The sequence below is a fragment of the Acipenser ruthenus genome, chromosome 23 (genome assembly GCF_902713425.1).
Source record: "Acipenser ruthenus chromosome 23, fAciRut3.2 maternal haplotype, whole genome shotgun sequence".
NCBI classification, from domain to species: domain Eukaryota; kingdom Metazoa; phylum Chordata; class Actinopteri; order Acipenseriformes; family Acipenseridae; genus Acipenser; species Acipenser ruthenus.
The window spans coordinates 15,725,590-15,737,068 of NC_081211.1; the positions used below are offsets into that span (position 1 = coordinate 15,725,590).

An 11,479-nucleotide genomic window follows, 5' to 3' on the forward strand; every position below is an offset into this window, starting at 1 on the left:
CATCCTGTAATATTTTGCAATTTTGTGAAGTCCAGAATATATTAATCTCGGACCATGCCCCTGTGTCATGCACTTCCAATTTTTCATTCTTTTTGGAAAGATCTATGACTCGGCTACACTTAGCCCCCACTAATACGATGGCAACATGAGATGCTGCTGCCGATAGAGGCACAGTTGTCTGAGTAAGATCAAGTGCATGTTATGGCATTTCCCCCTAATCATTCAACTAATTAAGGTATATTCTTTCTTTTAATATTTTAGTTTTAGTAGTGTATTGTATTTTGTTGTAATCTTGTTTTTGTCTTGGTATTATGTTGTATTTCTGTATTGTGATTTTTTTTTTTTATCTGTATTGTCTCCCCCTTTTCCCTCTTCTCAAGGGGTGGGGAAAGGAAAGGAAAATTTAATAAAAGTAATTCTTCACAAAATAAACATTGAATACATTACCTTCTGTATAAACATTACAGCTGACCTCTTTCAGAAAATTAAATTGATAAAGTTCATATTTTAATCACCTAAATTAATAAAATAAATACACTTTTTTTTTTAACTGGATGACAGTTTTTAGTCTCATCTGTAGACGTGTGTGTTTGCTTAAGCACTCCCTGGCTCGTTCTCAAAGTAGTTGGTTTGGTTAACAAAGACCTGTTGTTTCCCTTGCCCCTTGGAGGAAGCTGCTGTGCTGTTGTCATTGAGTTCGTTTCTACAGCTTGCATATCCTGGTCACAGGCTCCTGCACTGTATGCATGTCACACTTCCATTTTTACTTCATCTTGAACTCTTTGTAAAACTGTGATGAAACTTGGTTAGCAATGCACATGTTATAGTGGTGACTGGCTCCCCTGTAGAGGCACCAGTCTTTATATATGTATAGAAGGTGAATGGAGCTTTTCCTTGTGACTGATGGCTCTGATTTTATATTCACAGCCCTGGCGGGTGATGCATGTTCCTGATTCTCTGGTTTCATTACTCGTACAGCTGGCATTATTGCAGCAGGCACCTCCTTGTTTAGTAGATGTAGCCGACCCCGGGTGTCCCATTACCTGGGTGGCATTGCTCCTCCTCTCTCCTTGGTGATGGTGCATCTCTTGTATACACTCCTATCTGTCACTTCCTGAAATACAGCGACTTCAGACACAGTGCATGTGTGTTTGTTTTACCTCTTTAATTAATGAATGAGGAGCAGCAAAGGCTTCCTTTTGTGTGTGGTTTCAAACACACAAAGGAATTCATACTGAGCACTGGCTAGTATCCCACGCTGCTAGACAGCTGGCCGCTGTGACTGCAGAGGATGTAAAGGCAAGTCGAACCAGGAAAGTGTTTCTGTATGGAGCCAGTTCTGATTGGTTTTGGAACTGCTTTCTTGTGTGGGATTGTATTTGGCCGTTTCAAACAAAGCTGCTGTTAGTGGCATTCAACGTGAGGGAAACATTTAAAACAGTCTGTGCAAGTAGTCAGGAGGTGGAGGAAAAATGTCTGAAACTAAAGTGTATTCCATGAAGCTGCTGTATACAGCCCTGGGCAATCCCGTGGATTCCATGAAGCTGCTGTATACAGCCCTGGGCAATCCCGTGGATTCCATGAAGCTGCTGTATACAGCCCTGGGCAATCCCGTGGATTCCATGAAGCTGCTGTATACAGCACTGGGCAGTCCCCCTGGACTGCATCAGCCACTTGTCTCTGGTTATCCCAGAATGAGCCCTAAAAATACATAGTTGTTCAGCTGGATTCCGCAGTGCTGTAGACTGTTCGCACAAATCTAGCTGTGGCTTACCTGGGGGTAGGATAGTCAAATGAACCCCTAAAGTCACGCAGACACGTTTTGGCTGCTGCCTTCACAGTGTGTGTTTCAGTCAGTAAATCGACCCCGGAATGTGGATGATCTCGCAACGTGTCACGGAACGGCCTGGTACCTTTACAAAAATTTAACATTCGCTGCCATAAGAGTTTACCATTGAATATTACCATTTGTATACCATTGGATTTTAAAAGGTGATTTCAGTGGTGTTTTAGAACACTCGGTATGGCAGCTAATGGTCATTTTAAATGGTATTTCCAATGGTAAACTGAATAGTAATTTAAATGGTAAATTTCAGGGGTAAATTCAGTAGCATTTTAAATGGTAATCCAGGTACATTGGGTGGTATACTGTAAGAAATCATGAATGGAGGTTTTAGTTTATAAGCAGATAAGAGTGATTTACCATTATTATACGTTATTTATAGATTGTGTTATTGATTTTAAAGTTTTATTTAATTGTCATTTAAAAAATATAGAAATGTATGCAACAAACAGCAGTAGTGAACTTCTTGAATGAACTCTACATTTTGGATTTGCTTCTCCTGCAAAAATCATTTTTAGGCAGAAATACACAACATTTATTAATTAATGGAATTTTGACAGAATTTACAATTTAAAAAAAGCTTGTCTCAGTGTTTTAAATAAAAGATCATTTAAAAACTAAATATTGCTGACCACATTACTCTAAAAAGCTTGAATAACAGAACCAGTCTCGGCTGACATGGGGGAGATACTCACTCAGTTTCAGTTCCCCCTATTTTTTTGTTAGTTTGATGGTTTTGCTCTCTTAGAGAGATGGCTGCATCCTCACCCCATACGCTACTCCAAGGGAGAGCAGACGACACACCCGGGAAAGAAGCCCAGGCAGGAAACCGTCTTCGTGGTCTTCCTCCTCTTCCTCGAGCTCTGCCTCCTTCCCCTCCCCTGCGGAACACGAGGAAGAGTAATCATTCCAGGCAGTAGGCAGACTCGCAGCAGATGGAGAAAGCCTGGGCAGCTGTTTGGCCACAGGAGGACCTGCTGTCCATCACCGCCTCTGAGGAGATGGGTGAACAGGCGCTGACATTCCTGTCTGAGTACGTGGAGTCGTACAGCACATCCCCAGTGGATAAGCACTCCTTGCCGGCAGAGATCATACCGCTAATCAAGAGGGCCGCTGCAACCTTGCAAGTGCCCTGTACTACAGCAGGGGAAACAAGGCAATCCTTTTTTTTTTTTTTTTTTTTTTGTGACAAGCATGCCGCCTCTACCATAGGTCACCCTGATTATATATGTGAAATCCAGTCTTCCTGGGAGCATCTGGCAACGGCTCTTTTTGTGTTTCATTCTTTGCTTGTTTGATATTTTACATTTCCTTTCGTTCACAATTCATAAATAGCACCCGGAAATCTCCTGTTCAACCTTTTCAAGCTAAATTCAACGCTGCCTCTTCAATGTTTTATGCCACCAGAAATCAGACGACCACTTCAATACAGGGGATTACAGTAGATTTCAGAGTGAAAGACTTAAGCCTGGGACACACAAGTGGCGCGGGTCCACGAGTGGGGAGGGGCGATACCGCAACACTGCTAGAAACACATTAAAACAGCGTATGCAGCGGCGATTTCTAAAGTAAGTCATGTCCCTACCAATACAGCCGAACTGGACACAAATGATGGACTGGAGTTTCAGTGATGATGAGATGGAAGAGGAAGAATTTCAAGAGCAGGGTCTCCTTCTGGCTCTTGCTTTGGGACAGGAAAAGCACAGATTATGGGTCATGAGACCCTGATGAAAGGAGCTTGGTGAAATACCACAGACTGAATTTGCTGTGGTGTGGTATGGGCAGTGACTAAGCACAGAGGTTCATGTTTGGTTATATCTTGTGACTGGCTGACTGTGGTGTGGTGTGGTGTGGTGTGGTGTGGCAGTGACCACCCTTCGTCAAGGGATCATAGCCTGATGAGGAGGCTGGTTCTCTGGAGCACATTGTATGCTGCTCCCACAGTGTATAAACTGTGCATAAGTCCTTGACAACCTGGGGATCAGGGGAACAGGCTCAAAGCTTTCAAACGCACCTCATCATGTTGTCTTTAGTTTTAGCCTTCTGTGCACTATTCTTTATCAGAGAAAACCGTCCTTGCCCTAAAGGGTCACTCTATCACCCACATTTCCAGACTTTGATGGTGGGTCTTGTACAAGAAAAATGAACCCATTTGACACACTCTAAGTATAGGTTGTGACTTCATATTGCATAAACCTTGCATGTTAAATGTGTTTGTAGAGCACACAAACGCTTTCCATGGGCGACCCACAGAGACTGAGGACATGCATTCTCCCTCCCCTGTGTGCAGCACTAATGAGGCCTCTGTATGTAACAAAGCTAAGAGACCATCTGCAGTGTCTCAATTTTCCAACACTCTGTCGGTGAAGAGCACATGACTCCTAAACATCCTGGTACAGTTCACCCCACACAGATTCTGCAAAGGGCTCTGTGTGCTCATGTGCCTGTGTGCTCGTGAGCCCTGTGCGCGCTGCGTGTTCTGTGTGCCTGTGTGCAATGCATGCTCGGTTGCTCTGTGTGCCTGTGTTACTGCCTCTGTGTGCTTGCATGCCTGCATGCCTGTCCCTCACTGATACCTTCACTTGGAGTTGAGGGATGGTGTGGGGTGGAGTCCCAGTTTTATACAGACATACTACAGCAGGATTATTAACATTTCATTCTTACTACCCGGTTACTCTGAAAGCCAGTGGAAAGCCCAAAGAACTTAACTTTAATCTGCGCTATGTAAGGAGATCAAAGGGGGGGGGGGGGGGGGGGCAGGCACACTAAAGCTATCAGAATTGCTTTTATTTGGCATTTTTGACCTCTGCTGGCAGCCCTTTTTAAAATGTGGCTGTTGTGAAATAGATTATAAAGTACAATGGCACTGTCTCGAGTCCAGAACCCTTAATCCACAATCCTGATCTGAGACTGCCAGTCAAGCTGAATTACGTGGGGGGAGCGAAGATGAGAAACTCATTTCACTTCATTCGGGACAACAGCCTCATTCAAAGTGATTTCTGAGCCCAGGCTTCCAGAGAGGTCCTTCTGCAGTCCAAGCTCTCTAATCCCCATCCCCAGAGCAGCCTGCTTCCTGTTGTGCTAATGCAAATGATGGTGGTGCTGATTTACTGCTTCTAAACTGAAGGCTTGGATCTCTCTTCTCAAGACAGAGAGAGCACCACAGCACAGCTCTTAAAACACCCCCCTGCTGTATGTTTCCCTGTTTTTTGCTTGACTCTCCTCTTTTGATTCCCTCAGTTGCCTTTGATTATTGGTCTCTTCCAATAAAAAATAAAATCAAGGTTGCTGAACAAAGAAAGTCTGAATTACAAAATAATATAATTTAGCATTTTTATTTAATTAAAGGGGACATTTAGTGGAATAAAATACTTGAATTTCCATCAAAGCATGTTAATTTGAGCCTGTATGTTCAATGATAGGAGTATACTGTATCAGTTGTGCAATGAACATAGTAATCCTATTAAAATAGGGAGCGCCAGTGCTGTGCTTTCTGTCCAAATAAAACCGTTTTGACAGCAGTGAGCTCTGAGCCATGCCAGCTAATGGAGCAGGACTGTTAAGTGGTCATTATCAGTCCAGGAAGTGGAGAGAGGAGTCCTGAACGTTTTATTATTATGGATTGTAGTTGTTAGGAACCAATACATCTGAAACTCGGAGAGCCAGGCCCACTGTTAATTATTCAGCAAACGAGCTTCAGAGGGAATATGCCTTCCGACTGGCTGTAGTGCATTACTGTAACTGTCTTAACACCAGCTCATCACAATTCATAAATAGCACCCGGAAATCTCCTGTTCAACCTTTTCAAGCTAAATTCAAAGCTGCATCTTCAATGTTTTATGCCACCAGAAATCAGACGACCACTTCAATACAGGGGATTACAGTAGATTTCAGAGTGATAGACTTAAGCCTGGGACACACAAGTGGCGCGGGTCCACGAGTGGGGAGGGGCGATACCGCAAAACTGCTGGAAACACATTAAAACAGCGTATGCAGCGGCGATTTCTAAAGTAAGTCATGTCCCTACCAATACAGCCGAACTGGACACAAATGATGGACTGGAGTTTCAGTGATGATGAGATGGAAGAGGAAGAATTTCAAGAGCAGGGTCTCCTTCTGGCTCTTGCTTTGGGATAGGAAAAGCACAGATTATGGGTCATGAGACCCTGATGAAAGGAGCTTGGTGAAATACCACAGACTGAATTAGACCATGAATGGTTCAAGACAATACAATACAAGTCCAGTATATGCAGTTCATGTATTAAATGACATATTGTTATTTACGGACCAGGAAAGAAATGGGAGGAATTGCACTGTGTATTATCTCAACGCTACCTTGTCATTCATGAATAGCAAGCTAAGGTAAAGGTTACAGCATTGAAATGTGCATGTATTGCTCACTCTGTGTTTTGAGATTTCTCAGTTACATTTTTAAATAAACGGCAATGAAAGAGGTGTTCATTTAGTACAAGGGCAACCCTTCCTTTTGCTTTTAAAAAATGTTCTTGTGTTTCTGAAAGCTTCATTTCTCCCCCTGAACTTTCTGTTCTTACAGAATTAAATATCAAGAACTGTAGGCACCAAATAGAATCTGCCAAAATGTTTTGACTGTAATTTGGGTTTAACATATTAATCACACAAATCATAATAAACAGCAAATGGATGAAAAAAAAAGCTTTATTCATAGCAATAGGTGGGATTCCACCCCATATTTGTGACCATGTCAATGCCAAAATTAAGTACAAATTAACACAGCAAGACATCTGTTGCATGGTTTACATTTGTTTTATGGTAGGTGCATCAAAGTGTATTGGGAATCGTCTTTTGTCTCTTGATAGTGGACTGATGTAGATGTATAATCTGGAGCCATGTTTCTCAACCCTGGTCCTGGGGGACCCCCTCTGTCTGCTGGTTTTCATTCCACCTGAGCTCTCAATTACTTAACTAGATCCTTAATTGAACTGATCATTTGCTTAATTAGACCTTTCTAACTGCTTTCAGCTGTTAAACAGTTGCAGCGTTCAAGTTACTTGTAAAATGTTATAGCTGACTTGAAATCTGCAACGGTTTGAGCTGAAAACAATTAAGGTCTAATTAAGCTAATTTTTAGTTCAATTAAGGATTTAGTTAAGTAATTGAGAGCTCGATTGGAATGAAAACCAGCAGACACGGGGGGTCCCCAGGACCAGGGTTGAGAAACACGGCTCTAGAGTAATCTCTGTTCAAATGATTTGGTCGGATAGGTTGTTGGCGTTTTTGTTGTTTTCGCTATACTAATTAAAAACATGTCAACGTCATCAATCTGCCCCTTTTGCCTCTTTCCTCTCTCCTTTGCTGTTGTGCTTGATCTCGGAGTGTACTTCGATCAGAAGGTATGCAGAGACCCTTTCTGTGGGGGTGCGCTCTGGTGTTTTTATTCTGTCTGGTTGCCGGTTGGGCACTTGTTGGAGCAGGAGGAGGCGTGTCTATTGACTGATAGTTGGACGATGTCAACTGCTGTATTGTGGGATGGCGTATCTGGGGGTGTTGGCACTGCCACATTTATTAATACATTCTCTTCTTCACAGTCCACACTTAGTGTATCTCTGTCGTCTTGTGGGCGCATCGGATTTGTGGTTGTGCTGGAAAATAAAATATAGTACTATTACCGCTGCTACTACTGCTAATAAGACCTAGATTATTATTATTATTATTATTATTATTATAATAATAATAATAATAATAATAATAATAATAATAATAATAATAATAATAATAATATTAATAGGTTATTATTAATAACAATAGGTTATTAATATTTCCTTCAATTCATTCTATAGATACTGTTTACTCACTTCCTTGTCTCCAATGCAAGCAGCAAGACCTCTATTGTTCTTTCATTGGTATGCTTTCATAGTTTTATTCGCAGCTTGTCTGTTTTTTGTTGATGCTTTATGGGCATCCCTGATGTCTTCTGAAGATTAGCTTTATTGCTCTTTTTTTTTTTTTTAGCAAATCACATACATAAATATATAAATAAATACAGAAAGACAATAGACATGTTACTGTTATTTGATTTCAGGGATTTGTCAGCATAGATTCATTTTTGACAATAGCCTTCAGTTCTAGAATGGGAAAGTCAGCAGTGAAAAAGATTGTTGAGAAGGCATGTGATGTCATATGGAATTAATTGACGGTGATGCCTGTACCCACACAGGAGAAATGGAAGGCTATCACTAATGACTTTAGCAATCCTGTGGAAGTTCCCTAATTGTGTTGGTGCCATAGAAAGCAAACATGTCACAATTCAAGCACCACGAGGTCTGGATCGGAGTATTTAAATTACAAAGGCACATTCTCGCTCATGCTGTGTCTTGTTTTATCTACAGTAAACACTCTGCATCTCTGAAGAGCTCCCAGCAGGTTCCTCATGCTGTGTGTCTTTGTATCTACAGTAAACACTCTGCAGCTCTGAAGAGCTCCCAGCAGGTTCCTCATGCTGTGTGTCTTTGTATCTACAGTAAACACTCTGCAGCTCTGAAGAGCTCACAGCAGGTTCCTCATGCTGTGTGTCTTTGTATTTACAGTAAACACTCTGCAGCTCTGAAGAGCTCACAGCAGGTTCCTCATGCTGTGTGTCTTTGTATCTACAGTAAACACTCTGCAGCTCTGAAGAGCTCTCAGCAGGTTCCTCATGCTGTGTGTCTTTGTATCTACAGTAAACACTCTGCAGCTCTGAAGAGCTCACAGCAGGTTCCTCATGCTGTGTGTCTTTATCTACAGTAAACACTGCAGCTCTGAAGAGCTCACAGCAGGTTCCTCATGCTGTGTGTCTTTGTATCTACAGTAAACACTGCAGCTCTGAAGAGCTCACAGCAGGTTCCTCATGCTGTGTGTATGTATCTACAGTAAACACTGCAGCTCTGAAGAGCTCACAGCAGGTTCCTCATGCTGTGTGTCTATGTATCTACAGTAAACACTGCAGCTCTGAAGAGCTCACAGCAGGTTCCTCATGCTGTGTGTCTTTGTATCTACAGTAAACACTCTGCAGCTCTGAAGCGCTCACAGCAGGTTCCACATGCTGTGTGTCTTTTTGTATCTACAGTAAACACTCTGCAGCTCTGAAGCGCTCACAGCAGGTTCCACATGCTGTGTGTCTTTTTGTATCTACAGTAAACACTCTGCAGCTCTGAAGAGCTCATAGCAGGTTCCTCATACTGTGTGTCTTGGTATCTACAGTAAACACTGCAGCTCTGGAGAGCTCCCAGTAGGTTCCTCATGCTGTGTCTTGTTTTATCTACAGTAAATGCTCAGCATCTCTGAAGAGCTCCCAACAGGTTCCTCATGCTGTATGTCTTTGTATCTACAGTAAATACTGCAGCTCTGAAGAGCTCACAGCAGGTTCCTCATGCTATGTCTTGTTTGTATGTACAGTAAATGCTCAGCATCTCCTGAAGAGCTCACAGCAGGTTCCTCATGCTGTGTGTCTTTGTATCTACAGTAAACACTGCAGCTCTGAAGAGCTCCCAGTAGGTTCCTCATGCTGTGTCTTGTTTTATCTACAGTAAATGCTCAGCATCTCTGAAGAGCTCCCAACAGGTTCCTCATGCTGTATGTCTTTGTATCTACAGTAAATACTGCAGCTCTGAAGAGCTCACAGCAGGTTCCTCATGCTATGTCTTGTTTGTATCTACAGTAAATGCTCAGCATCTCTGAAGAGCTCACAGCAGGTTCCTCATGCTGTGTGTGTATCTACAGTAAACACTGCAGCTCTGGAGATCTCCCAGCAGGTTCCTCATGCTGTGTGTCTTTGTATCTACAGTAAACACTGCAGCTCTGAAGAGCTCACAGCAGGTTCCTCATGCTGTGTGTATGTATCTACAGTAAACACTGCAGCTCTGAAGAGCTCTCAGCAGGTTCCTCATGCTGTGTGTCTTTTTGTATCTACAGTAAACACTCTGCAGCTCTGAAGAGCTCCCCGCAGGTTCCTCATGCTGTGTGTCTTGTTTGTTTTGCAGTGTATGTTGTAGAGGAGCGGAGACGGGATGACTCTGGAGATAGCACCTGCCTCACTGCCTGCTGGACTGCGCTGTGCTGCTGCTGTCTCTGGGACATGCTCACATAGACCAGCCGGGATGTCAGCACACCACATGGGCCTTCTCCCTGGAGGAGCCTCCCCTGCTCGCACTCAACTCAATGTACTGCGGACAATGCTCCCTCCAGCCCTCCATGGCACGTGAATGTTGTCCACACGTGGTGGCCGTGGTTCTATTCTACCTTGATTTTTATAGATACACTTGTCTATCTTTCTTTAAATTAAATCTTTAGGTTTCTAATCATGTTTAGATTGTTATTCTGTGTGTGTTGTTTATTTTTGTTATTGTGATTTATTACTGTTATTATTATTAGGCAAATGTGTGTGCAATGTATTATTTTCTGCCAAAGTCTTTATTAAAGGAATACATATTTTAAACTCACTAGCCTTTTTAATATTTACATTCCTAGAATGAAGCCTGTAAAAAAATTAAAAGAAATAACTTTTAATTATAGTTGCCTATGCCACAATTCAGAATTGCATAATGAATAAATGATTGAAAAATTCTTCCCTTTGTAAAGTGTTTTTTTCACAACTATCGGCGGTGTTCTGAATGAGCTGTAAGCAAGACACATTTTGGGATACCAGAGAAAAGTGCATTACAATAATCATCCTAGGTGAAACAAAGGCATGCATTAGACTGTCAGCATCAGAGGTCCATTTTCTCAAATGATACTTTAGTAACTTTCCTAATTTTATTTTATTTATATAATATATATATATATATATATATATATATATATATATATATATATATATATATATATATAGTGCCTTGCAAAAGTATTCAGACCCCTTTGCTGTGGAAGCTCCCAGTTTACACCGATGAAAGAAATTGCCCTAACGAGGACACAATTACCTTACCATTGGCCTCCACCTGTGAACCATTAAAGTTGCTGTCACATTTTCTGGATAAAAACCCCACTGTTGAAGGATCATTGGTCAGGCTGTGAATCTGAAGGAAAATGAAGACCAAAGAGCATTCTACAGAAGTTAGAGATAAAGTAATACAAATGCATAGATTAGGGAAAGGGTACAAAATAATATCCAAGTGTTTGGATATCCCAGTGAGCACAGTTGGATCAATAATCAGGAAGTGGAAGCTGCATCACACCACCCAGGCACTGCCAAGAAAAGGCCGTCCCGCAAAACTCAGCGCTCAAACAAGGAGGAGACTTGTGAGAGAAGCCACAGAGAGGCCAACAATCACTTTGAAGGAGCTATAGAGTTCATTGGCTGGGAGTGGAGTAATGGTGCACCAGTCAACCATATCAAGAGCTCTGCATAACACTGGCTGTATGGGAAGGTGGCAAGAAAGAAGCCGTTACTCAAAAAGTACCATCTGAAAACACGTCTGGAGTTTGCCAGAAAGCATGAGAGTGACCCAGCTGCGATGTGGGAAAAGGTTTTGTGGTCAGATGAGACCAAGATTGTGCTTTTTGGCCAAAACTCAAAGCGCTATGTTTGGCGCAAACCTAACACTGCCCATGCCTCAAGACACACCATCCCTACAGTGAAGTATGGTGGTGGCAGCATCATGCTGTGGGGGTGCTTCTCATCAG

The 11,479-nt window shown here is 42.2% G+C and overlaps 1 protein-coding gene across 1 annotated transcript in view; it reads left to right on the plus strand.

Moving 5' to 3' along the window:
- Window positions 1-10,424, plus strand: part of LOC117413131 (cysteine-rich and transmembrane domain-containing protein 1-like) — a 44,593-nt gene extending 34,169 nt beyond the window's left edge. The window contains exon 3 of the mRNA XM_034021887.3: window positions 9,841-10,424. Coding sequence (XP_033877778.1) covers window positions 9,841-9,947 — 107 coding nt within the window. The 3' untranslated portion in view covers window positions 9,948-10,424. The remainder of the gene's footprint in view (window positions 1-9,840) is intronic.
- The last annotated feature ends 1,055 nt before the right edge of the window (window positions 10,425-11,479 follow it).